This window comes from Rhizophagus irregularis, chromosome 4 (genome assembly GCF_026210795.1).
Source record: "Rhizophagus irregularis chromosome 4, complete sequence".
In the NCBI taxonomy this organism is placed as follows: domain Eukaryota; kingdom Fungi; phylum Glomeromycota; class Glomeromycetes; order Glomerales; family Glomeraceae; genus Rhizophagus; species Rhizophagus irregularis.
Genome location: NC_089432.1, coordinates 228,690 through 256,664, shown reverse-complemented (window position 1 = coordinate 256,664; position 27,975 = coordinate 228,690). Strand labels below are relative to the sequence as shown.

General features: G+C 25.9%; 11 protein-coding genes across 11 annotated transcripts; 6 read left to right on the top strand and 5 right to left on the bottom strand.

The window, feature by feature from the left end:
• Window positions 1–994: 994 nt before the first annotated feature.
• On the top strand, window positions 995–2,425 carry OCT59_023432 (uncharacterized protein). The gene has a single exon (XM_066134686.1). The coding sequence runs from the start codon at window positions 1,205–1,207 to the stop codon at window positions 2,252–2,254; it is 1,050 nt and encodes a 349-aa protein (XP_065990784.1). The 5' UTR covers window positions 995–1,204; the 3' UTR covers window positions 2,255–2,425.
• An 800-nt stretch (window positions 2,426–3,225) lies between these two features.
• OCT59_023431 (uncharacterized protein) lies at window positions 3,226–5,134 on the top strand. Its single transcript, XM_066134685.1, has one exon. The coding sequence runs from the start codon at window positions 3,387–3,389 to the stop codon at window positions 4,551–4,553; it is 1,167 nt and encodes a 388-aa protein (XP_065990783.1). The 5' UTR covers window positions 3,226–3,386; the 3' UTR covers window positions 4,554–5,134.
• Window positions 5,135–6,910: 1,776 nt separating this feature from the next.
• On the top strand, window positions 6,911–9,004 carry OCT59_023430 (uncharacterized protein; the record flags this gene model as incomplete). The annotated part of the gene is made up of 4 exons (XM_025330281.2): window positions 6,911–6,944; window positions 7,020–7,225; window positions 7,463–8,180; window positions 8,253–9,004. The coding sequence occupies 4 exons, from the start codon at window positions 6,911–6,913 to the stop codon at window positions 9,002–9,004; spliced, it is 1,710 nt and encodes a 569-aa protein (XP_025180900.2).
• Window positions 9,005–11,268: 2,264 nt separating this feature from the next.
• OCT59_023429 (uncharacterized protein) lies at window positions 11,269–11,858 on the bottom strand (the record flags this gene model as incomplete). The annotated part of the gene is made up of 2 exons (XM_066134683.1): window positions 11,269–11,373; window positions 11,559–11,858. The coding sequence occupies 2 exons, from the start codon at window positions 11,856–11,858 to the stop codon at window positions 11,269–11,271; spliced, it is 405 nt and encodes a 134-aa protein (XP_065990782.1).
• Window positions 11,859–12,605: 747 nt separating this feature from the next.
• On the bottom strand, window positions 12,606–12,956 carry OCT59_023428 (uncharacterized protein; the record flags this gene model as incomplete). The annotated part of the gene is made up of 2 exons (XM_066134682.1): window positions 12,606–12,724; window positions 12,839–12,956. 2 exons carry the CDS (start codon window positions 12,954–12,956, stop codon window positions 12,606–12,608), a joined length of 237 nt encoding a protein of 78 aa, XP_065990781.1.
• A 609-nt stretch (window positions 12,957–13,565) lies between these two features.
• OCT59_023427 (uncharacterized protein) lies at window positions 13,566–14,787 on the top strand. Its single transcript, XM_066134681.1, has one exon. The coding sequence runs from the start codon at window positions 13,608–13,610 to the stop codon at window positions 14,631–14,633; it is 1,026 nt and encodes a 341-aa protein (XP_065990780.1). The 5' UTR covers window positions 13,566–13,607; the 3' UTR covers window positions 14,634–14,787.
• Window positions 14,788–15,394: 607 nt separating this feature from the next.
• OCT59_023426 (uncharacterized protein) lies at window positions 15,395–17,056 on the top strand (the record flags this gene model as incomplete). Its single annotated transcript, XM_025316284.2, has 1 exon — window positions 15,395–17,056. The coding sequence occupies one exon, from the start codon at window positions 15,395–15,397 to the stop codon at window positions 17,054–17,056; it is 1,662 nt and encodes a 553-aa protein (XP_025180902.2).
• Window positions 17,057–17,987: 931 nt separating this feature from the next.
• Window positions 17,988–19,625, bottom strand: OCT59_023425 (uncharacterized protein; the record flags this gene model as incomplete). The annotated part of the gene is made up of 5 exons (XM_066134680.1): window positions 17,988–18,001; window positions 18,069–18,113; window positions 18,181–18,465; window positions 18,997–19,054; window positions 19,122–19,625. The coding sequence occupies 5 exons, from the start codon at window positions 19,623–19,625 to the stop codon at window positions 17,988–17,990; spliced, it is 906 nt and encodes a 301-aa protein (XP_065990779.1).
• Window positions 19,626–23,037: 3,412 nt separating this feature from the next.
• On the bottom strand, window positions 23,038–24,186 carry OCT59_023424 (uncharacterized protein; the record flags this gene model as incomplete). The annotated part of the gene is made up of 7 exons (XM_066134679.1): window positions 23,038–23,085; window positions 23,158–23,211; window positions 23,385–23,392; window positions 23,590–23,610; window positions 23,676–23,722; window positions 23,812–23,882; window positions 24,178–24,186. 7 exons carry the CDS (start codon window positions 24,184–24,186, stop codon window positions 23,038–23,040), a joined length of 258 nt encoding a protein of 85 aa, XP_065990778.1.
• A 96-nt stretch (window positions 24,187–24,282) lies between these two features.
• Window positions 24,283–25,359, top strand: OCT59_023423 (uncharacterized protein; the record flags this gene model as incomplete). Its single annotated transcript, XM_066134678.1, has 1 exon — window positions 24,283–25,359. The coding sequence occupies one exon, from the start codon at window positions 24,283–24,285 to the stop codon at window positions 25,357–25,359; it is 1,077 nt and encodes a 358-aa protein (XP_065990777.1).
• Window positions 25,360–26,240: 881 nt separating this feature from the next.
• On the bottom strand, window positions 26,241–27,746 carry OCT59_023422 (uncharacterized protein). The gene has a single exon (XM_066134677.1). It carries the CDS (start codon window positions 27,666–27,668, stop codon window positions 26,832–26,834), a length of 837 nt encoding a protein of 278 aa, XP_065990776.1. The 5' UTR covers window positions 27,669–27,746; the 3' UTR covers window positions 26,241–26,831.
• Between the last annotated feature and the right edge of the window lie 229 nt (window positions 27,747–27,975).

The following is a 27,975-nucleotide window of genomic DNA, read 5'->3' as shown; positions in this document are numbered from 1 at the left end:
TTAGAGACATGAGACAAGGAAACTAGAAATTTGGTAAAAAGCTACTACAAACTTTCAAATTTCTTTATGAAACGTTGTTAACATTTCTTTTTGCTTATTCTTTTGTAGAGAATTCGGCTTCTCTGAGCTTCTTTAGACGCAGTGTATTATTTCTTATGTAGTTTTTTTTTTGAAATTAACTTCAAAGAAACTTTTACTAACATAACCATGCCTGCATCCTGAATAGTCCTCAGAAGCTGAAAGTACAAAAAAAAAGAAAGGTATTCTTTCATTGTTTCTGTGAGATTAGCTTTATGAAACGCTTCCCTTCTTTTTTTGTAGATACATAAGTAATACTTGCTAATATCAATACCCAAACTGTTAGACACCGCGGCTATATACTAATATATCCAACAACGAAACGAAACCAATAAAACAATAATACCAAGTAATAAAAAGTAAAAGCAGAAGGACAAGACAAGGGAGAAATCGCGCCTTTGAGATTTAACCTACAGTCCTACACCTGAGAAATAGATGATGTTAGAGGGACCTTGAATGGATAATGTAGAGGAGATATAATTGTTATAACGCCATAATAAATGACAGCCACGGTGAAGGAGTAGCGACTACGGGTCTGGTAAAGTAAGTTTTTCGATAAGTAAATATAGGTTAAGGCAGGTGATAATATGCGTTTCGTGGAGGAGTGGATCTGGCAGGTCAGATCATTGATAGGGTTGGAGACATCAAACTGATGATTCTGTTTGTCTGATGAAGATTCCAAATAAGGAGGCGTAGATCTCAAATTCTAAATGCAATCCCTTATTGTATAATATGTTACACCAAATATGTTTAGCCGAAGATGCGGTAAGAATTGATCTGCAAATTCACTACGCCTGCGGGCCAAATTTTGCGCCACAATAATCATTACATCATTTTTACTGCAGTACTACACCATAATTATTGTACCAATAAAATTGATTTGGCGTTTCTATAAACCATTTCTAATTCTTTATTTGTTTGAAAAAGACGTAAGTTTCTTTGATAGATTATGTTACAAACATTTTTAGAAAATTATTAAATTAGATAAATAATCGGATATAATAAACCAAAGATTATAAGTATTTTAAGTTAAATTTTTCTCATAATTAGTTTGTGATTATAACTAGTAAAATTTGCTTGCCAAAGATTAACGTTAACGTTAATTATCACAAAAACAAATATAGAAATGGATTATTATCAAACAAGTATTAATTACAAATTAAATTCTCAATTACTAGGTGAGCAGAAACTTGATTTAAATAATTTTGTCTCATCAAATAATGATTCATCGTGTGATGAATTACTTCAAATTATTAAAACTTTTGATAGAATTAATGTGAAGGAGATAGAACCTACGACTAAAAATATTCATAAGAATATATTTGAGGAGGATTTAGTTTTTGTAATCGATGAAGTGGTTAATCTTATCTTTAAAGAACTAAATGAAGGAAAAGAACAAAATGTTATAAAGCAGCATGTTATTGATTATATTAATAAAATAAGTCCACAAGAAGTTTATAACTGGCTTATGAATAATCAGATTAATTCAAATTCTATCTATTTGTTTGGATATTTTAATTATCATGGGATTGGAACTGACATTAATAAGCAAAAGGCATTTGAATTGATTCAAAAAGCTGCAGAGTTAGAAAACAATTTAGCTCAATTAGATCTTTCCAGTATGTATATACATGGAAAAGATGTTGATAAAGATTATAATATTGCTTTTGAATTATCTAAAAAATTAGCAGAAAGAGAAAATCCAAATGCTATGAATAGGTTGGGTTATTGTTTTGAAATTGGAATTGGAACTGATGTTAACTTACAGATGGCATTTGAAATGTATCAAAAGGCAGCAAATTTAGGAAATATAATAGCCCAATGTAATCTTGGGTTATTTTATAAAAATGGAAAGGCTGTTGCGCAAAATAATGATAAAGCCTTTGAATTATTTAAAAAATCATCTGAAGGTGGATTTTCTGGTGGGATTTCTATGTTAGGCCGTTGTTATTATATGGGAGTTGGAACTAGTATCGATAAACAAAAGGCATTCGAATTATATCAAAAGGCGGCAAATATGGGAAATTATATATCTCAATATAATCTTGCTAATATGTATGTACGTGGAGATTACGTCGAAAAAGATTTTAATCGAGCGATTTATTGGTATAAAAAATCTGCTAAACAAGGATGCCAATGGGCTCAAAATAAATTAAAAGATTTTTTAAAAGATTAAATTATAATTTGCGAACTTTTTATTCGCCGTCACATAAATCATGATGAAGTTAATTAAACAAAGGATGAATTTGGTTGGCTGATTGTTATCTTCTTGATTATGTCCTCTTATCTTAATAATTATAATGTATTTATAATAGATTTCAATTATAATAAATCGATTAATGCATGCAAAACGTATCACCATATATGAAAACTTTTAATTTATGTAAATTCTTATTCTTTTATTTGAAGCTTCTTACGCAAGGAACAAGGAGCCCCTACATCGAACAAAGGAGCTTTTAACGTAAATCGGTAACATTGGTTGATTTGTTTTTTACCAATGTCTTCGTGATAATGATATCTCAAAAGCATTATATGCTGTAATGCTTTCATTAAATAAAATGCTTATAAGAAAATAAATGAACTCCTAGTGTTCCAATTCGCTAACCCGCTATCCGAATTTTTCGTCGGATATCGGGTATCCGGCGGTTAAATAGATGACGGATACATTACTGGATATTTCAGATAACGGATGACGTTTATCCGTTATCCGGAACATTTTCCGAATACGGATAATAAAAACAGATGACGTAAAATGATCGGATCGGAAAAACGGATGCGGATTGGAACATCATAACAAGATATTATTAAACCTGGATTAAGAAAAATAGAATTTAAATAAGTAGATTCACTTTCTTTAGTTGTACATTTTGTTCATATGTATATATTCATATATATAATAAATAAAACGAATAAAGTTTATGTAAAAATAGTAAAAATAAAAAAGATCGGCAAATTTTAGCGAGTTCGATCTGCGCAGCAAAAAAAAACTCGATCTGCACTTCTGCAGATCTTGCGGCTGTGTAAGTAGATCTTTCGGCTATGTGCAAAGATTACAAATTATGCGTCATTAAATCATTTTCACTGCAGTACTACATTTAATATGTTGTGGTAAATTAAAATTATATTGTGATCCGAGTTTTCCATACGGAAAAGCTTTTTTAAGTAACGCTTAACAAATTTTCTATATATTTAAAAATATATTTATTAAATGTTCTACTCTTTCAATCAGTTACACTATTTCTTTTTAGTAGTTTGTAAGTTTTTTGTTTGACTAGTCACAAAAATATATATATATAAACAATATAAACATGGAAGATTATCATACAATTATTAAAAATTTTGATAAAATTAATTTTAGAGAAATAAGTCCTACAACTCAAAATATTCATGAAAATACATTTGAAGAGGATTTAAGTAATGCAATTGATGAATTTGTTGATCTTAGTTTTAAAGATTTAAATAAAGGAACAGAAGAAAATATAAGAAAACGATACTTTCTTAATTATATGAATGATTATAATGTAAAACCAAAAGAAGTCTATTATTGGCTTTTAAACAATCAAATTAATTCAAATTCTATTTATTTACTGGGATATTTTAATTATTATGGGATTGAAACTAACACTAATAGTAAAAAGGCATTTGAGTTAATTCAAAAAGCAGAAGAATTAGGAAATGATATAGCGCAATTATATCTTACTAATATGTATATTGATGGAGAAGGGATTGAAAAAGATTATAAAAAAGCTTTTGAATTATCAAAAAAATTAGTAGAAAGAGAATCCCCTGATGGGATGAATAAGTTAGGTTGTTGCTATGAATATGGTTTTGGTACTGATATTAATATGAAAAAAGCATTTGAATTTTATAAAAAAGCATCAGATTTAGGAAATTTACATGGAATGTATAATTTAGGAGATTGTTATGAAAATGGGATTGGAACAGATATTGATAGAAAAAAAGCATTTAAATTATATCAAAAAGTAGCAGAATTAGGATATTCACATGGAATATATTACTTAGGACGTTGTTATAAAAAGGGAATTGGTACTGATATTGATGTGCAAAAGGCATTCAAATTATATCAAAAAGCAGCAGATTTAGGAAATTCAGACGGAGTAAATAGTTTAGGATGTTGTTATGATGATGGAATTGGAACGGTTGTTAATAAGCAAAAGGCATTTAAACTATTTCAAAAAGCGTCAGATTTAGGTCATTTATATGGAATGAATAACTTAGGATGTTGTTACTATAATGGAATTGGTACTGAAATCAATAAGAAAAAGGCAATTGAATTGTACCAAAAGGCAGCGAATTTAGGAAATAGGTTGGCTCAATATAACCTTGCTAACATGTATAAACGTGGAAATTGGATTGAAAAGGATATTAATCAAGCAATTCACTGGTATAAAAAATCTGCTGAACAAGGATATCAATTGGCTCAAAAAAAATTGAAAAAACTTTTAAAAGAATGAGTTAGAGTTTATCAATCAATTTAAAATTTAGTAACATTATAAATTCATCTTACTTTGTAACCTGAAATGAAATTCTTTATATCATAACGAAGTAGATTATATGCGCTTATTTTATTAAATTGTATTTATTATGGTTTTACCATACCATTCATTATGTTCAAAATAATGTAAATGTAATTTATTTATTTATTATAAATAAAATGGTTGAATTCAAGACTAAAAAATTAATATAAAGTGAAGAATACATTTAAAGTGGCATATAATTAGATTGGAAAAAGTAATATTGGGTTTCATTAAATGCTTTAGTATGGCCGAAAAATTTAGTGTACATTATTTAGCATAAAGAAAAGAATGTCAGAAATATCGTTGTATCAAATATATTTGTAATGGCCGCAATAACAACTTTTGGTTAGTACAATTCTAAAATACGATTTACCTTATCAACGGTTTGTAACATATTAAAAATAGTTTATTTACCAAAGAAACAAAGCTGATATAAAATTCTACATCGCAGTTCCTCAAATTAGAGTAAATATTATTCAAAATTTTCTAATAAAAAAAGTCTACAATTATTTTATTGGAAGAACAAAAATTCGGAATAGGAATTAAATGTATAATTAATAAAAAATTACTATATCAACTGAAGTATTTAAAGAATATTATAGAAGGTGAAAAATTTTTAACGGGTGGAAAGAAACAATTATCCACTAAAAACTTTATATTTCACATATCCGGTTTAATATTTCAATTGAGATTCTTATTTCGAAGCGTTTGGAGTTGTGGAGGATTTTTTCCTAGGATTTTATGAAAAAACGTCACCTGATTAGGAATGGAAATCCTAAATCAGGTGACACTATATATCTTATTGGTAACACTCAAGGTCATGCGTCACGCTGCGTGAGTGCGTGTAAGATTAATGAAATTTTGGGACCACGTTAATATAGCGATACAGTGATTATAACGCTTCGGACGCCATCGTTGCAGTTGTGCAGTTACCTAGTTTATTTGAAATTTTACGTTCAATATGTTTGATTATTAACAACAAGATCATCTAACTTCAGTTCGTACATGTTTGTATGAGAACCTTTTTTTTCTGAATTTTTTTTATTTCGCTCAGATGTGTGTGGAAGCGAAAAAATATGGAATTGAAACATGTTAATTGTCGGTTATGACAATTTTTTTGTTGCAACAACATGAATAATAAAATAGGTTTGGTCATAGTAGATTTCTCTCTCGTTACAAAAATTATCTCGAAATCCATAAAAAACTGAAAGTATTACAGTTAGAACTTGATATATCGAGCACACAATGAAAAAAAAAATAGCCTATTTTTAAAATTAATGCAACAAATTTTTTAATCATTATATATTTATTATACTTGGTTCCGAACTCATTATCAAAATTCAAAATTCAGACGATTTTATGTTTTATATTTAATAATTATCGTAAAATTATTTATTCAACTAAAAATATCGAAAATAAAAATATTAAATACTTATTATTCTTATGGAGTTTAAAATTGGTTCTTAAGAACTTTTGTTTTTTATATTAATTATCTTATAAAACCGTATATTGTAAGTACATATAATTTTCAAATATATACCCAAATTTACGTTTACGGTGAATCATATCATTATCATAAAAATATTGTTATTAAGTGATACAAAAAAAATGATAGTGCACAATATATTTCAACATATTTCAATTATTTCACTTTTTAAACGCGTATATGTTAACTTTCGCAGTCAGTATGTATTTGTCAAAATATATATTATTTGTAACATTTACTGTACATATATATATCGTGTACAACATGTTTTAAATTGTTTCATCTTTTAAACGCGTATATGTCAAATGCGTCAAAATGATGAAAGTTGAGTCATTTTGCTTAACAAAATAACTCTGTACATGTATCATGCATAATATATTCAACATGTTTCAATTGTTTCATCTTTTAAACGCGTATATGTCAAATGCGTCAAAATGATGAAAGTTGTGTCATTTTGCTTAACAAAATAACTGAAATTAAAATGAATCACCTTTAAGCTATATGTCTAATTTCTAATGACATGATTTTAATCAAGAATTATATTAATTATACTATACCATATTTAGCAAAATGATTAAGTTCTTGTTAATATGATAAATAATAGATTTAATCATTATAATTGTAGTGTTAATTTTTTTCACTTTGATAAATCAGTATGTCAGTCTGAGTCACACTATCTACAAGGATTTTTTTTTATTTAAGACATTAAACTCTCATCAATTTCTCTTTTTTTATTTAATTATTAAACTCTCAATTATCTTTTTTTATTTAATTATTAAACTCTCAATTATCTTTATCAATTTCAAACATGAACACATCTGAAGATTTCATTGGTCAAAATGGTAAATCTTGTGAACTGCATTTTAACTTGTAGATTGTAGTATTAATAATTAACCCAATTCTTTCAATCTTTTTAGCTCTTATCTCTTATTTATCAGATAACAATAGGACAACAAAATCATATTGGAGGTTCTTAACAAATCACCGTGATATTATTATTGCTTCAATTGATACTACTTCAAATTTAGATAATTGGAAAAATCTTGATAATCTTTGGGCTGTTCGTTTTTTGAGAGAAAAAAAAGATTTCCTTAAAAAAGATTTTCCTGATTTAAAAGATAAGGTGTGTTTTTTTTTATTTTGCAAAGTTAGGGTAACCCCTAGAGTTAATCAGAACTTAACTTAGGGAATTTACTGGATTTGACAAGTCGTGGTAACCACTCCAAGCTTCTCGGTTCAGGTGTCCTAACTTTGTAGTTGATATAAGTCTGCTAATTCTGGAGAAGGAATTGGCTATGTACCTTCTTATATTACTAAATAAAATTTTAACACACTACTAATAAACTGTTTCTAATAATAGGTAATTGCAGAACGATTTCGGTATGCAAAAACATTAAAAATATTTTGGCAAGAAATTATTAAAGAATATAAAGAAAATCAAGTATTTATTGAAGAAAATAATGAAAAAGAAAACATAGTGCTTGCTGATTCATCTTGTTCACACATTTCTAATTCATCCCATTCAAAAAAGAATGTTGAAAAATATAATAAAAAAGAAAACATAGTATCTGCTAATTCTTCTTATTCACAACAAATTATTGAAAATACTGATGATGATTATTTTATTCCTATTAAAAATCAATCCATTTCTAATTCATCTCATTCAAAAAAAATCAAAATTCCTATTAAAAATCATTCTATTTCTACTGAAAATAATTCTGAAAATTCTCAACTTATTGACTTTTGTTATGATATTTTTCAAGAACTTGATATTAAATCTAATATTCATCCATTTTATGAAATTTCAAATGAGAATATAAAAAATTCAATGGATTTATTTACAATAATTTCAAAATTAGAAAATAATCAATATACAAGTATTGAAGGATTTGAAAAAGATATTCGTCTTATATTTCGCAATTGTTATATATATAATGATATAGGAAGTGAAATGCATATTTTAGGAGAAGAATTGGAATCAACTTTTAATAAGATTTGGACTGAAAAAATTGATTTTCAAGTTAAACAAAAAGGAAATTTAAAAAGAACACGAAATAATGATACTGATTCATCTTCTGGTAAATTATAATATTTTTATTATTTTTTTTTTATATTTATATTATTTATTAACTTTTATAATTATTTATTAGAACTTATAACAAAACAAATTCGAATTTTAGAACAAAATAAAGATAAATTAGTATATAGACAGGTTGTGAATGATGCTCTTCTTATCACTTCAGCATATGAAAATCTTATTGCAAATAATATTTTACCTTTTATTGAACTTTTAAAAACATTTTTATTAACAAGATCACAAATATCATTATCTTCTGCAAATGAACCTGTTCTTCAGGCAATTGTTGAAAATCTTTTACCATTAAAATATCGTATTCCTGAATTATCATTAGTAATGGATGGTACAAAATTAAAAGGATTTGGCCGATTTGGATATTCAGATATTTTTATCTTAAAAGGAATAGGAAATAATAATATTAGTTTAGAATTAAAATATATTTCATTAGTTGGATTAATTAAAAAAAAGAAGTTTAATACAAATGATTTAGAAAATTTAGATAAAATTATTGAAAAAGAAGATGAAAAAATTCTCTTAAAAAGATCATATGAATATTGGTCAAAAGAACATAATGAAACTAAAAAAGTAACTATAGAAGAAGTATTAAATAATGGAATTAAACAATTGAAATCATATATGAATATTATTTCAAAAGGAAAATCAAATGATTATTATAGTTCAGGAATATATGATAAAAGAATTAAAATAACTAAATCAAATCCTAATAAATTAAAAGGATTTGTTATATTAGTAATTGGTTTTCGACGTATTTTATGGAAATCTGTTGAAGAAATAACATCTAATTATTCATATGAAAAAATTTAAATATTTTTATAATTAAATTGAAAATTTTATCCATAACCCCATTACATTATATAGAATCTAATACACATTTTGATTGGACAAAAATACAGTAAAACTTTTATTTTTAATGTATTACCGATCAATTTACAAATACTTAAAATGTTTTATTTTAATGCTTTAAAAAAATAAAAAGTCATTTTATTTAGCAATTAAAGAATCAAAATATATATATTTGTTGTATTATAATGATTACACTAATTTTACATGTTCTGGCATTATGACCCATTTTATTACATTTTCCACATATGTAGTATTTTCACTATTTTCTTATTAAATCTCTTATTTATTTCAGTGGCTGATTTTAATAGCAGAAGGTCTTCCTTTGCAATATGTTCTAATATGAGCTTGTTGTTGTTCTTTAATTTATAATAACTCATCATGATAATCTGATAAAATTTTTTTAAGATCTCCAATTTCAATAGACATTGTGGCTGATGCTTTTGCTAGATCAATAATTGCATACTCATTCATTTTTTATATCACTTTTGAGCAGTGTTCAGCAAATGACTTGAAATGACCAAATGATTCAAATGATAAATGACAAATGACATGTCATTTCGATGCTCAAATGACAAATGATCTTGGTCATTTGAATGTAATTTTGGCCAGCATTATGTTTTTTTATTTTATTTTATTACTACAAGAGTGGTAGTTCTAAAACTATTACAAATAGAAGTGAAAAGTACATTTACATGTCTACAACTAAAATGCGTGTATAGAATTCAGAACTTCATCCCCTATGGGACCTCACAGGACCCCGAAAAATACATATGGAGGTCATAAATGATCGGCAAGATTTTGGCCTAAAATAAGCAATTTTTCAGGGCCGGAATTATGATAATGCTGGCCAGTATCAAAACGGACAATAAAATTTAGGCCGGCACTATCTAAAAAAGGCAAGATTTTCATGAAAATTTAGGTTCTTTTTAAGCAAACTCAAATGTGACCTTTTTATGTATTTTTCGGGGTCCTGACCTCACCCTTTGGGCAAACTATTCAAAAACCTAGGACTACGCTAAATAATCGAATGGACTAAAAAAAATGATCTATTGTTATAATCTGATATTGGCCAGCATTATGATTTTTGCCTACACTACATTCATTATTTTTTAATTATAGTCACATGATTATTTATGTGATAAATATTAGTCAATCAAAATCAAATGATTGAAATGACCAAATGACAAATGATTATGAATAATGACAAATGATTTCATAAATCATTTAAATGCTCAAATGACCAGGTCATTTCTGAACATTGCTTTTGAGTGTAATTATCATGATGTTGTTGAGAAAATGAAAGTTTATCTTGATTAAATCTGATTACAAATTCTTCAGGTCCATCTGCTTCTACTAAACCATTTCCAAGCATTATGTTGTAAGAGTTGATAAAACTTTGTTATCATCTTGAAGATTTTCCTTATACCATCCCTATAAAAAAAGAATGTCCAGAAATTGTAGCTGAAAATGTCCGGAAATGTTTATTTGTCTGGAATATGTCCGGAATATTGCAATATTCCGGATGTTGGAAAATTTCCATTTTCCAGAAAATGTCCAGAAAATGTCTAGTAGGGTTCAGATTCAGTGTCCAGAAAGTGTCCAGAATATTGCAATTTTCTGGACGTTTTCCGGACACACAGACATTTTCCGGATGTTTTTAGCTACAATTTCCGGACATTTTTTTTTTACAGGGCATCTTCTAGGGATTAACAAGATATGAAATTTAGCATTATTGCTATCCATCATCACTTTAAAATAATGCCTACATATCACCCATTATTAACAAGCTGTAAACACATACAAATATACCAGCCACTTTTTAAAAGGATTACATAATAATTTGCACTACTGCTTTTAGTTAATAAAAGAAAGTACCCTCTAAAAGAACTTTTTTTAATGAAAAAACATCAAACCCGACGTTTTTCATTAAAAGAAACAAAAAAAAAGTGTGAATTTTTTGATCTTCATAATTATCTTCTACAAAATTGGTGTTTAAATTTGTTCAAAGTCATCAATGTTGTTAGAATTTTCATTATCAGTATTGTTAGGGTTTTCATTATCATTGTTGCTAGAATTTCATTATCAGTATTGTTAGGGTTTTCATTATCATTGTTGACTTGACAAGATAAATCATTTTCATTAATTTCAGTTGCTAAAATATCAGTTAAATCAGTAATAATTTGTGCTCTATAGGCTATAACTTCACAAATTTGCTTCTTATGCTTTTAATAAAGTGCTGGCGATAACCATTGGTTAAGGTCTTTACTAACTTCACTGAATACAGTAGCTACAATATGTGGTTGAGAATAATGTATTTGACCGTTGAAAATCTAAAAATAAAAATATAAATCACATTAGTTTTAAAACAATGCAATAAATTTATCCAATTATTATGATGTATTACTTTTGTGTCATGTTCTCAGCTCCTAATCTTTTTAATATTTTCTCACATGCTATAGTCAAACTCATACTAGATTCAATTTCTTTATGAATTATTGCGTTTAATCCTTCTTACTCTTTGAGTAGATTGCATATCACTAGTAAATATAACAATATGCCCAGGATACTTTTGTCTTATATATAAAGTATTAGTCAAATAGTTTTCAGCTTGTAAATACTTTGCTTGTAATCTTTTCCACTGGTATTCAAATATATCTTCAGAAATAGAATTACACGCAGTATAAAAATCATTCAAAAACTTTATGTAATCTTTTCCAAGAATTGATTTTAACTGTTTTGAAAGATTCTGACTTAAGTGATAAATACATATAACATGAAATGTATTTGGTAATTCTTCTTGTAAAGCGCCAATCATTGCTGTTTCAGAATCAGTAATAATGGTTTTGGGCTCAATATTGGTATGCTTAAGACATTTCAATAACCATAGATAACTTTCTTCAGTTTCATCTTGAATAAAAGCTTGAGCTAATAAGCATGATTTATTGTTACAGTCAACAATCAAAAAAAGAGATAATGGCCACTTGTATTTATTTGTTAATGTTGTATTAGGCTGCTTCAATTAATTATTTGTTTATTTGTTTAACGTACCACTCCCACCTCTATTTTTTTAAAAATCTGGATTCTATTAAATATATAGTAATACTGTAAATATATTTAAATAATCCTCTAAATTTAAATTACAATTTTCCAGAATTTCCCAAATTTTCCCTAAAGTCATATTATGTTTGTTTGTTTATTGTAGACCCCCTCCCCTCTCAAACTCTATAAATTCTGGACATTAAACAAACAATCAAATTGGAGCGGCCTTATCATGAAATAATACATCATGATATTTGGCATGTAATAGCTGTTGTTCACCACTCATCCAAAAAATACCTGTTAATCTTGGAGAGTTCATATCAATTTCTGAAATTACAATAAATAAAGGGTCATCATGTTGTTTAGCTAATAGGCTTTCCAGTAGATTAACTGAGCATTTGAAGTATCAACAATTTGCCGCTTAACTTTTTGAATAAAATTTAGCATATCCTGAGAATGAATATATTGAGTATCATATTTAGGTGACAACTAGAGAGTGAATGGTATGGATATCTGAAATTCCTCATGATACAAAATATTCAATATTATTTTTCATTTTGGCAGGTAAAGCACGAAATTCAGTTGAAAATATTGCTGTATCGGGTAAAAGTGTATGATTATGTTCATCCAAAAATGTGTTAACTTGAACATATGAAGATAAAATAGGATTGGATAAATTGATATGCCATTGGCATTGAGTTTTTTTCGTAAACTAGAAAACTGAAAAATAAACATTAAATATTAATAAAGTCAAACCAGTAGTATTTTTCTCATAACTAGACTCTTCTTCTGAAGAATCCACTTGAATATTAGAGTTAAAATCGGCAAAGGAGAGTGTCGCATTGTGGTCATTATTATTTTGTAAAGACTTCATTTATTAAGTATATAAAAAGATAGTACATGTAAATTTTGAAAACTACGTAAACAATATATGTTAATTATAAAGAGAAAAAGGTATAAAGGCTTTCTTGATACGAAGGACTTACACTTGAATTTTTTTTTTTTTTTTTTGTAAAAACTTTCTTCCGCGAGAAAAAAAAATGGAAAAAATTTTCCGTGTTTATTTGTTATTAAAAAAGTGATGAATCAGTTGAATCATTTTATTTTTTATTTTTATAACCATGTGAACTAATGAATCAGTTGAATCACACGATTATTATATTATGTAATCAATAAATAATAAATCACGTGGTAATCGTGGTCATGTTATATGTAAAAATTTATATAGGTAAATTAATAATAAAATTTTTAAATAATTCATATATATTACTATATATTAAAGGACCGGCGTTAACGTGTCATATAATTCCGGTTGGAGTTATCAAAAAGGAAAAGATCTACATTATTTCTTGGCAAAATAATACTCAAACGCCGAGCCATTATTGTATAATCAAAATTATGTAACTTTAATTAGTGATCATTTACGATAGTGTAACTTTCGTACATTCAAATAAATATGTTGTGGCTTAAAAAAATAAGGAAAAAAAAAAGCTTAACTTTTCCGATAATTTTCTTTTTATTTATAATGTCCGAGAAAGTTTCCAATAACAAATATTATCAGTTTGATAATATTTATTCTCAATTATTAAATAAACAAGATTTAAATTCAGAAACTCAAATTATAAATTATTTTGATAAAATGAATTTAAAAGAAATAGAACCTACAATTCAAAATATTCATAAAAGTATATTTGAAGAAGATTTAAGTATTGTAATTGATGAAACGGTTAATCTTATTTTTAAAGAATTAAATCAAGGAAAAGAAGAAAACGTTATAAAGCAACATGTTTTAACTTATATTAATAATCATAATATAAATCCAAAAGAAATTTTCATTTGGCTTTTAAATAATCAAATTAATCCAAATTCTATTTATTTGATTGGATATTTTCATTATTATGGAATTGAAACTAAAATTAACAGGCAAAATTCTTTTGAATTATATTTAAAAGCATCAGAGTTAGGAAATAATTTGGCTCAATTAGAACTTGTTAATATGTATATGGATGGAGAAGGTGTTGAAATAGATCATAAAAAAGCTTTTGAATTATCAAAAGTTTTGGAAAAAGGAGGAACCTCAAGTGGAATAAATAAGTTGGGTTATTGTTATGGAAATGGAATTGGAACTAATATTGATGTGAAAAAAGCATTTGAATTGTATCAAAAAGCAGCAGATTTAGGTAATATTAGAGCTTTATGTAATCTTGGATTATTTTATAAAAATGGAAAGGTTGTTACAAAAGATTATGATAAAGCGTTTGAATTATTTAAAAAATCAGCTGAGGGAGAATTTTCTGGTGGTATTACTATGTTAGGTCGTTGTTATGAGCTTGGAATTGGAGTTAGTGCCGATATAAAAAAAGCATTTGAATTATATCAAAAGGCAGCAAATTTGGGAAATGATGTCGCTCAATATAACCTTGCTTTAATGTATGAAATTGGAAATGGAATTAAAAATGACATGGATAAAGCAATTTATTGGTATAAAGAATCTGCTGAACAAGGAAACAAACACGCTCAAAATAAATTATCACAAGCACCCTTTTTTTAAGATTTTTTTTTTTGAATTATAGAATTATACTAGTATTATTTATTTAAATTGTAGAAATTACATTGGCTAATGTTATAATTGAATTTAAATATGGGAAATTGGGAATCCTGGTTTTACAATTTCAAATTAATGAATCCTGTACTTGTATTTTGCGAAAAAAAACAAAAAAACATAATAAATGGGAAAAATGATATTATTGTAAGTTAAAAAATATGGATCATTACTTAATTTGATAATTTGTGTCGATCATTTTCAATAACCAAAATCCGCCCATCCGAGTAAGTTAATTCAGGCCAGAAATTAAATCAAAAAAATGACTAATCCTGGCCGGAATTAAATTTTGACTACTTAATCGATTAATTTAGTTCTAAATAAAAAATGAAGTGGTCTTTTTATAAAATTTTACCCTTCTAATTATTAAACGTGGCTATTGACAAGAAGTGAAACATTTTTTTTATTTCATATTTGGTCAAATTATAAATATATATCTAATACGTTAATGTTTTTAAGTTCTTATAATTATTATTAATTTATTTTGCACAATAAAGTTTAACTTTTTTAGGTTATTAATTAATTTTACCGCAATTAATTTTAATTCTTATTATTGGTGCGTTTTATTTTTGTATGAGTAACACAATTGTAGCACAGCAATGATCTAATTGATCACGTAATCGGAAATCGGCTAAATTTGTACCACCATAAAATTATTAATAAATAGAACAATAGAACGCATTTCGGACATTTTCTTCTTTACCAATAACATGTCTTTAACTTCATTACCTGATGAGTGTTTTACCGGGGTACTTTTTTTTCTTGATAACAAATCATTATACAAATGTTTATTTGTAAATAGATATTATTGTAAATTATCTATTCCTTTAATTTGGAGAGATCCTTTTATTTTACCGACTCCTAGACAATTTTCATTAATAAATACTTTAATTTCCTGTCTTAATGATGATGAAATTTCTTCATTAATTCCTTGCGCAATAAATTTTAATAATAGAACACCTTTATTTAAATATGGGAAATTTATAAGGAAAATTGATCACGATTATTGTGTAAGACATATCATATCTTGGCTTAATTCATCATCAAGACGATCATATGGAAGAGTACCTACTGATGTTTCTAGATATCAAGATTGTAGAATTCGAAAGTTGGTTAATGTTATATATCATATGATTATGCGAGAAGGCTCAAACATACAAGAATTTGTTGTGATTGTAAATTGGAATAATTTTATTGACCTGCCAAATTTTTCTACTTTTAGTTCTTTTAAACCCGGAATTATGAATCTAAAATCTTTGGATATAGAGGCTTATTTGGACTTAATAAATGATAGTACCATATATAAGAATACTATCGAATTTTTAAGCAAAGTGTCTAGACTTTGTAATAGTATTATTAACTGTGAACTATGTTTTTCAAGATTAGACAATGCATTGACCAACACATTTTTGGATATTATCAAACTACAACCTTTAGAAAGGATATTAATTGATACTGAAAATTATAGTGTCAATTTCCGACCTTTAGAAAGAATATTAAATGATAATGAAAATCATAGTGAGATGGAAAATATAGAAAAAATTTTGTATGCTTTGGAATTTCGATCAAAAACTTTAAATGAACTATCATTCAGGAATATGGATTTTCAAATTATTGGATTATCATTCTTATCAAAATTGGAAAAGTTAGAACGACTTGAATTTCTTGAATGTAGAGGTTTTGTTTCAAAAAATTATGATACTTTATCTAAGAAAGGATTTCACCTTAAAGAATTAAAATTATGGCATGAAGAAGAATTTTTTTACAATACAAGAGTTTTTAATGGATTTGGTTCAACATTAAAGATAATGGAAGAAATAATTAATTCTTTATGTAATGAATCATTGTATAAATTATCATTAAATATTATTGCACCTGAAACAATCAAAGCAGTAAAAGAATCTTGCCCAAATCTTAGCTTTTTACATATTAAAATCTTTTCAGAACAAGATTTAGATTCAATGATTACACTTATTTGTGAAATATCATCATTAAAATTTTTAAAAATTGAGATAGATCATGAATATTATGCCAGCCAATTGGTTAAAACTTTGGGTGATTATTTAAATTTTGTTGAATATTTATTTTTAGATTTTCATATCGATCTATTATCTTTTGAATATTTTACTAAAAATTGTAGAGCAAATTTGAAAAAGTGGATTATTTATATTGAGGGGGAAGAAGATTTAAGGAAAGATTATTTAAAATATGTAAATAATTATCAAAAAGTTCATAATTCTTTAAAGATATTGGGAATTAATAAAGGTTATATGTGTGAATTTGATTGGACGAATGATGAATTAGAAATTATTAATTCATTAAAGGATCAAAGTATTAACATTTTCCCATCTGATGAACTGGATAAATGTTGATAATTTTTTATAGGGTTTTATATTATTATTTATTTGTTATTATTTGATGTGTTATTTTTTTTTAGATTTTTTTCTATATTTTATATAATATCCATAGATTTGAATAAATATCATTATTAATATAACGAAATTATCTGTTATTTGAATTCCAAACCACACTTTAATGTTTGTTTAATACTTTATTAATAAATGTTAAAATTTCTAACCTTTTTTTTAGATGTGATGCATTGTTATTCATGGTAAGTGATTCCGGATTAGGAAATGTGTTCCGTTATTAATTTTGATAATTCTTTGTAAGGATTTAAATTTACGAAAGAGTAATGCAATTGGGCGGTAAACAATATTATAGTTTAATAAATAATATTTGTCTCAAAGTTTCAAATAATTTACTTTTATTTGATGCCACGCCAAATTTCCATTTTCCGCAGATCCTTTGCTATAAAAATTTAATTGAATAAAAAAAGTATCAAACATTTAACATATGAATTATCTAGTTATTAATAAAATATAAAGAATTTAAATATAAATTTATTTGTTTTGTAGAGTATAAAATTATAGATAATAGTAAAATCACGTTGTTGATAGTTTTTTAGTAAATAAATTTTAATAATAAATTCATTGATAATATTTTAATAAATAGTAATAAATAATATAAATAACTTTATTAACAAATAAATACAGTACAAAAATTTATCTTAATAGTAAATACAAAATTTTTTAATAAATAATCACGAAAGGTATTGGAACCGGATCGGATTCAAAAATATGAACTTTTGTGCAGGACTCCAATCTGAAGAACCGTTTAAATTAGGAAATTTATATAGATTTGGAAAATTTATATAATAAATAATTCTTTAATCTCCAATTTCAAAATACAAATACAAATAAAAATATGATAATCTTTTATACTTTAATATTAAGTAATCCGAGTTTAATTACTTTCATCTATAATAAAAGATAGTTTTAATTAAAATTTAATAAATCAAAAAAATCACATACGAGAGTAATTTACCTTTAGAATTAATATCAAGTTTAGTAAAATCCATTTTTAAGGAATCTATAAATATTATTTGTTAGCATTGTAAAAATAATTTAAATTATTATAGAAAACTATATATGTTTACCTGAATATTCTATTCCAAGTAAATCATTATTATTATCGGCATTTTTTGGTTCTGGAAGATTATTAAAATCTAAAAGTCTACTTGTATAAACTGCTTGAGGATGTGTCGTATATGATATAGTACCAGTGGATGTTAAAGGTGATGAAAAAGATAACTTTTTATTAATATCATCTGCTTCTTTAACTTGCCCATAAATTACAGAATCCATTTTATTGCCATAAATATCTTGCCATAAACCTCCAAATAACTTTTTTAATTCATGTGAATTAGGTCGTTTTAAAGGGTCTGCATCCCAACATTGATTAATAATGTCAAAAATTAATTGAGGAATTTTATAATTAGACTTTGGCCTCAACCCTTTACAAATTTTCATTGCTAAGAATTCATCATGAGCTATATCATAATAAGGAGGGAAACCTGTACAAATTTCATATGCAATGATTCCAAATCCATAAATATCACTCTTTTGAGTATATTCTTTTCCTCTTAAAACTTCTGGTGCTACATAAGGCAATACTCCATATATTTTTTTATTATTATTTTGAGAGGATTTGACATTTGCCGGTTGACATAATCCCAAATCAGTAATATAAACAAATCTATCAAAATCGCTTAATATATTTCCACAATGAAAATCACGATGAATTAATCCTTTTTTATGAATATCACTAAGACCATATGGAATAACAGTTAAACTATGCAACTTTTGCTCCCAATTCAGTGAAATGAAGTTGTTATTTAAATGTCGTCTTAAACCACCATTTTTTAAATCCATTACCATCATAAAATTATTTGTTTTTGGATCTTTGGTAATACCAAAACAACGAACTATATGATCAAAAATAGAATTATATACTAATATGTTTGATTCAACCTTAAAGAAAATTATAGTTAGTTTAACATTTATAAAGGCTAATTTAAATTTAATGAAAATAACTTACTTCTTTTAAGAATTCTGCCGTAATACCTTGTGAGTTATGTAAACACTTTAAAGCAACTTTTGTTTTACCATCTCTATTCCATTGATTATCGTCACAATTCCGTATAGGACCATCTTTCCAAACTGCTTTAAAAGTAGTTCCAAATCCCCCTTTTGCTAAATATTCAACATCTTCAAATTTATCATATTCAATCCATTCTACAATATGTTCTTTATCTTTAGTTTTCAATTGTGCTTTTTGAATAAATTCATCAACGTCATGATTTCCACTTGTCCAATTTTTTAAATTTTGTTGAAAACGTTTAGAAACACATGGCTGGCACCAATTATAACGAGTATTAATCTGCTTACAATTTTTACATAACCTATTTTTTTTATACCGTTTATTTAATTCTTTGTCTGTTATTAGTTTATCAATTAACGATTTTTGTTCTTCAGTCAAATCATAATGACAGAACTCTTTTAATTGCTCAAATACATCGTCACTTAGTTTAATTTCATCCATTTTAATTAATAATTTATTAAACAAAAAAATTTGTAAATTTGTAAAATGGGAAAATCGTTATTTTATGTTTGAATGATTTCAAGATCAGCAACAAAATTATATAAAAAAAGATTAGTCAAATAATTAATTTCAATTTTGGCAAATTATTTAAATTTTCCATAATAGGTAAGATTAGTAAATAAAATGTTTAACTAAATATAGTAAGTATTAAAATTGTGGCGAAATTAAAATTAAACTAGGCTAAACTTTTACGCGATATAATATTTTCTCAGTAATGATTTATTCCAATATGATTTTGATCATCAAAATTTAACTTGGGAAACAAAAAATTGTTAATGATAAATGAAAGAATTAAAATATTATTATTATGTGTTTTTATATAGTATGGTTAGTGATCGTCATCATATATGATAAATTTTAAAATTCAAATATTTATATTTACTAAACTCATAAATAATGGTGGATTTTCATCGTATAATCCATAAATATAAACATTTTTTTTAAGTTAGATAATTATAAATGAAATATTAGTTTATTATATCTTATTTTATTTCCATATTCAGTAACATGAATCATGATTTGGACATTACATTACTAATACTCTTAATAAATATATATATTTTGCGTGCTTTGTTAATTTTCATTGTGATAATATTAATGCACTATGCTCCTCCCATGAAAATTACGCATGGCACCATTGTCAGATGTATACAATATTATTAATATTTATTCGAAATTATTTAAATTTTGAATAAAATCTATATAAATCTAAAAATTTATAAATTTATTTTCGTACAAACTTTTACCATATTTTAAAATCATGCGAGTATGAATTATAATCTATGATTCCAGATATTTTTTTTGTAATCTAACAACTTTTTTTTTATTCATTAATATAAATCAGCTCTCAAATTTTTAATCTCATTTTCCCAAAGCAAACATCCTTATGACGAAATCCAATATCTTCTTTTAATTTATGTTTTTCAATAAATGAATATTATTTATTAAACTTTTTTACTTCTACAACTACTCATATGTTCATGTCGAATGTAAATTTTATACAAAATGAGCGAAACTAATTTAATCATCAAATCCAGAAAATTATCCCGATATTTCGTTGTCCAATATATGTCTATTGTTTCCAAGTGTTGATTCTCTAATTATTCCAGCGTTTCATCTTTATTCAAAAACACCGTAATATATTTTATATTTGGACTAGTATTTTGAATGACACATATAATTATACAAGTACTTTAGATTTATTATAATAACCTAAATCTATTATAACCTTTCTTAGTTATCTTCATAATTATAAAACTAATTATATATTTATAATTATCATGGAATTGGAATTAGCTTTAACATGCAAAATGTATTTAAATTTTATCAAAAAGCAACAGAGTTTAGAAATATTGTAGATTAGTATGATCTTTATAAATAGGGAGGATACTGATAAAGATTATGAAACAGCTTTCGAATTATCTAAAAAATTAACAGAAAGAAAATATCCATGTGGAATAAGCTAGTTAGGATATAATATTATTATATTAGAACTGCTTTTAATGAACAAAAAGAATTCGAATTATATCAAAAAGCTGCGGATTTAGGAAATATATATACAATGTATAATTTAGAATGTTGCATGTTGCTATAATTTTAAAAAAGCGTTCAAATTATTTCAAAAGCAGCAAATTTTGGATATAACGTAGCCTAACAAAATTTTGTCCAAATGTATGAAAAATTATATGGATTTGAAATAAATATGAACTCGGCGATTTATTGGTATAAAAAATCTGCTGAACAAGGGAATATTCTCAAAATAAATTAAAACGACATTTAAAAAAAAAATGAACTTTGTAACGATTTTTAAATTTTTCTTTAAAGAAAATGAATTTCGTAACAAATTTTAAATATTTTTTTAAAAGAAATTACTGTATATTAATCTAATAAAAAATAAAACATGTCTCTCATTAATCTGCTATTTCAATTTATTACTTGAATTTAAAATCAAATAAATCGATTCAAAAACAGTATAGACAGTATATTAGTATCATATTTATATATCTCGTTCAAATTGCTTTACTCAATAATTTTAAATACCTTAGAAGTTAGAAATTGGAATTTATATTTAATGCTTCCATTAAATTTTGAAAACGCAAATTATAACAGAAACTAAATTATAACTACTGCGTATATCGATTATGTTCACTTGCGCCCAAAAACAAACCTTTTATAGTACCTCTATTTATCTCATTTATGTGAGATTATATTATGCTCACATTAAATAAAGGTCATTTTGGTTTGTCTTTTTTTATAAATAATGCATATGTCGTTTTATTGATATATATATAATTTTTTTTTTACATAACAATAAATTATTAAAAAAAAAAATTGATTTTATACGGATAAATTTTTTTAAACGGATCGGATAGACATAGTTTAACGTAAAACATCGGAAATCGGAATGTTAATTTTATTTTAAATTTAACCAATAAATAATGGAAAATCACTTCTTATAGTAAGTCTCGTTCAGGATTTTTCTTTTAAAAAAAAATTAACCCCTTTGCTAACCGTTTCTTGTTTTTTTTCAATTTTATTTTATTGGAGCTTTGTAAAAAAACATACTCGCTGGCTACTATACGTGTGAAAATATACATATATACAATAAAATGCCTGATAAAGACGATACCTATCTACTTGAAGAACAATAAAAAAACCTTCCCTACTACTCGTATTTTCAGTATCATTTATGCGCTTCTTGTTATCAGAAATTACCTTTTCAGGCGTACTTCAGTTGATTCATCACGCAATTTACTATTAAGAGTATTGTTCAAATTATTAAACGTATCTGATCCCACCACGGAACAAATTGAGCCTTTTTCTTAGCTGCACAATTATTTCTATATTCATTCCCAATTCTAACAACTTTGTTAGTAAAAGGCGCATAAGATTGCTTTTTTTTTTACAGAAAAGGTCCAGGATCTTTTTAACACTTAAATTTCCGTTTGGGTTGAACTCACTGAAGTAGATATTTCATTTCGTTTGAAAAATTTTTGTTTACTGGCTAACCTTTTTCTTCTTTTTGTATTTAGGAACGGTTTGGTCTTTTTTATTTTTTATTTAGGTCGAGTTTTTTGTCCTTTAGCTATTATTATCAATTTTGTTTCTTATAGCAATATAATAGGACTTTGAATAGGATAAAGAGTATGTCATCGTTTCAAGACTTTTTTTTCTGTTCCTTTAATCTATATTACTAACCGTTGCTTTCTTTTTTTTTTGCAGAAACAGTTCAGGATTATGTTTCTTTCAGAACGGTTGACTTTGAAGTAGGTATTTAATTTATTAGAAAGAATTTTTTTCTCCTTCGATCAAAGTTAACCAGTTTTCTTTCTTTATTTTAGGGACGTAATTTTTATTTTATTTTCTCTTTAAATAAATCGCTCGAGGAAATAAAACCGCTCTATAAAAAGAAGAAAAGTTTAATAATAGTTGAAGGAACAAAAAAATTCTTTGAACGAAATAAAATACATACCTTAACGTCAAAATGGAGCCTAAAGTTTTGAATCATTTGTTCATCAATCCATATCTGTAAAAAAGACTGTTAGTAATGGCCAAAAAGAACAAGAAACCCTCGAACAAACAAATGAAAAAAGGGATTTCTAAAGATTAGCGTCCCTAGCACACCTGGCCATCGGCTAATCTAAAAGAGGATATAAAAAATTAGGAGATAAGGTTATATGGAAGAAAAGAAAAACCTACCCACCCCACTGTTATCGTGAATAATAAAGTTCAAGGATAAAAAGGAAGGAAAAAATTAAATGGGCTGAAAAATTTATCTGTCAGTCTATTCCTGTAAAATAAAGGAGAGAAAAAAATAAACTTTAGTAATTGACATAAAGAAAACGTTCAAATAAAATAAAATAAAAACAAAACTCTACCCTTAATGTTTCCTAAAGTTTCAAACCATTCACCTGTTGGTCCGTTCCTATTAAAAAATAGTTAATAACAGGCCAAAGAAACAAAAAGTCAAACGAAATGAACGAAATAAACCATCAACTTTAATGTTTTCTAAAGTCCAAAACCGTTCGTCCGTCAGACTGTAAAAAATTAGAAATGATTAATAGTGGGTTAAAATAGTAAAAAGAAAGTAAAAAGAAAAAAAAATATCCATGAAAAGAACTCCTACGAGAAAATCTGAACGAAACTAAAGCTCCAATTTCCAGTGAAAAAAGAAAAAGAAAGTCCATTTGTCCGTCCCTATTGAAAAAAAAAGAAGAAAAAACTGTTAGTGAAACCTTTACCTAGTTACTTTTAAATATTCCAAACTCTTACATATATATATTTAATCGGATATCCGGCAAATATCTGATCAAATCCGACAGATATCCGGATAATCCGATTATCCGTCACGGATAATCGGATGAGCTAAACGGATGACGATGACGGATTTCATCCGGATTGACACACTACTGGGAATATCAAATATTCTGAAATTAATACTTTATATGCCTCATGTAATGAAGATTAGTATAACGCCAAAACTGCGGCATACAAAATTCATTGGTCGTACTGCGGTACGGTATTACGTCCAAATAAATATGCAGTGTAATCATTTTATGGTAACTTAAACTTCTTCACCTATAAAGTATTATTCACAATGTCGGATAATACCGAAATGCAAGCTGAATACGAAAATTATCAAGTTAAAACTTATCTTAAATTATCAAATAATCAGCAACTAAATCTAAATATGAATAATATTAGTATATTGAATCTTTCTTTATACACAGAAAAATTATCTCATGTTATTCAAAACTTTTTTAAAGTAAATATATTAGAAATAGAACCTACAATTCAAGATATCAAAGAAAATATTCTTGAAGAAGATTTAATTATAGTGGTTGATAAATTGGTTAATCTTTATTTTGAAGAAATAAATAAAGGAAAAGAAGTGAATGCGAGAAAGAAATTTGTTCTTGATTATCTTAATGATTATAAAATAAATTTACAAGAAATCTATTGTTGGCTTCTAAATAACCAAACTTATTCAAACTCTATTTATTTACTTGGATATTTTAATTATCATGGAATTGGAATTGATATTAATATGCAAAATGCATTTAAATTTTATCAAAAAGCAACAGAGTTGGAAAATATTGTAGCTCAATATGAAGTTGCCAATATGTATATGGATGGGGAGGGTACTGATGAAGATTATGAAAAAGCCTTTGAATTAACTATAGATTTAGCGAAAAGAAATTATTCATGTGGAATAAATTTATTAGGATATTGTTATGAACATGGCATTGGAACTGATGTTAATGAACAAAAAGTGTTTGAACTATATGAAAGAGCGGCAGATTTAGGAAATGCAAAGGGGTTAAATAACGTAGCATATTGTTATGAAAAGGGAATTGGGACAGAAGTTAATGAACAAAGGGCATTTGAATTATATGACAAAGTAGCAGATTTAGGAGAATCGTTTGGAATAAATCACTTGGGCAATTGTTATTTTAATGGAATTGGAACTTTAGTTAATACGCAAAAGGCATTGGAATTATATCAAAAAGCCGCAAAATTGAAAAATGATAGAGCCCAATATAATCTTGCTTTTATGTACGAAAATGGGTATGGAACTAAAAAAAATATAGATAATGCAATTTATTGGTATAAAAAATCTGCCAAACAAGGACACAAAAATGCACAAAATAAATTGAATAATCTTTTAAATTAAAATTTTATGTTTCTATTTATGTTTCTCGTATAAATCTGTACCTTTTTTGTAAAATTACTTAATATATAAAAAAAATCTGGTGAATGACCATATAGTATATTAATTTTAAGGGCCAATTTATGAGTAACTGAATTATAATTTATTTATATTTATTGTTAGTATAATAAAATGTAACAATATTTTATTAAAAAAGTTAAATCGATTGACATTCCATATTTATCTCATTCATATCCACGGTATTTATTATTTTGTCTACTTAGGTCTTGTCAATTCAATACATGAAAATATTCGAAAAATATCCCGATTACGTGATTTAGCGCTGATTATTTCTAAAATGTATAAGTCAATACTACGTCCCATTTATTGGAGCGATATCAAATATCATGAAAATTACTTACATTTTACACTTATAGCAACGAGGAGTTGCTTAAGATACTGCTATTATAACATCAACTATCTCAGTATCACCGCAGAAATATGGCATGTTCATAAAATAAACCAAACATAAAATTTATACCTAAAATAATTTTTTTTATCACATCGATATTATGTATTCACCGATGGATTTGTAAATTACTCACGTCATACACAATGATATAAGCCTGTTATTCCATGGGTACCTAATAAAATACTCCATATACACCGATGCTCCCCTCCCTTCGGGCCCCCAAGGCATCAGTGAATATTTCAGTTATTCATTGATACCCATGGAATAACAAGTATATATTTCTCTCGTATTCTTCATAATTTACATTTGATAACAAATAACTTTTATTTTTTAAAAAATTTATTTTCGACTAAATATTGTGTAAAATACTGAATAATCTTTTTAATTTTTTTTTGTGGTTCTTATGAATATTAATTTATTACCATAATTTATAGGAATTATTTTTAAAATCTTAATTTTTAACAATTGTATTGTTACTTAAAATATATCATATAAAAAATATTATGCAAAACGACATGTATTATTTATAATAAATACCCGTATTTAATAATTAATGTAGTCTCAACATAAATAAATTGTAAAAATAAGTGAATAAGAGCAGAAATAGATAGTGAACATGATTGTTGAAAAAACGCATAGTAATAGTTATACATTCTCAAAATCTTAATGAAAATATTTTATAATAAAATTAAAATATAAATCTCCAATTACTACTAACTACTCAGATATTTGAAGTAAAATAAATATTATTGAATAATTGAAAATGATATAATAAGCATTTTCACTTAGAATTAATTTATAGATCCATGTATTTTCCATATAATTAAACAAAAACTCTTATTTGAATAAATTACTTAATTGAAAAAATTTCATAGTAAATTAGTAGCGCGGAAAGTTAAAAGGTTGATTTTATAGAGTAAATCAAGAGTAATAAATTTAAAAAGCAGGTTAAATAAGATATCTGTATTTTTTGGATAATAAATATTAATCTCTTTCCAATAATACTTAAAAATTATTAATTCATTCATTCTTTTAAAAGTTGTTTCAATTTACTTTGAGAATATTTATTCCCTTGTACAGCAGATTTTTTATACCAATGGATTGCTTGATCTATATTTTTTTCAGTTCCAAATCCTTTCTCATACATCAAGGCAATATTTTGTTGAGCTACATGATATCCATAATTTGCTGCTTTTTGATATAATTCAAGTGCTTTCTTTATATTAACACTGATTCCAATTCCATTCCTATAACAACGTCCTAAATTATATATTCCAAATACGTTTCCTAGATCTGCTGCATCTTGATATAATTCGAATGCTTTTTGTCCATTCATATTAGTTCCAAATGCATGTTCATAACAATATGCTAATAAATTTATTCCACATGAATATTTTCTATTTGACAACTTTTCAGATAATTCAAAAACTTTATAATAATTATTATTAACACCTTTCCCATAAAAATACATGTTACTAGCAAGTTCAAATTGAGCCAATACATTTTCCAATTCTGCAGCTTTTTGATAATATTTAAATGCATTTTGCATGTTAATATCAATTCCAATTCCATGATAATTAAAATACCCAAGTAAATAATTAGAATTTGAACAAGTTTGGTTATTTTGAATCCAACAATAAATTTCTTGTAAATTAACCTTATAACTAATAAAATAATCAAGAACAAATTGCTTTCTTAATTTTTTTCCTTTATTTGTCTCCTGAAAATAAAGGTCAACCAATTTATCAACTAAAATACTTAAATCTTCTTCGAAAATATTTTCTTCAATATCTTGGGTTGAAGGTTCTGTTTCCAACATATTTACTTTAAAAAAATTTTGTACAACATGAGATGTATCCATATTCAGAATAGTTACTGTTTATTTGATAATTTAGGATAAATATTAACTGTTTAATAATTTTCGTATTCAGAAAGTCATTGAGGGGCGTATGAGGGGCGAAAAACATTATTTAATTTTTACACTGCATATTTATTTGGATGTACTTCTGCAGTGTAACCAATTAGTTTTAATTGTCCGCAGAATGATTTTGTGTCACCGCAGTTTGACGCTCATCATTACATAAAGTACAAAAAAGAAATTCTCAATTCTCACTATATTCCAATCGCACAAAATCAAATTTTTAAACAATTATTATTATATAAAATAT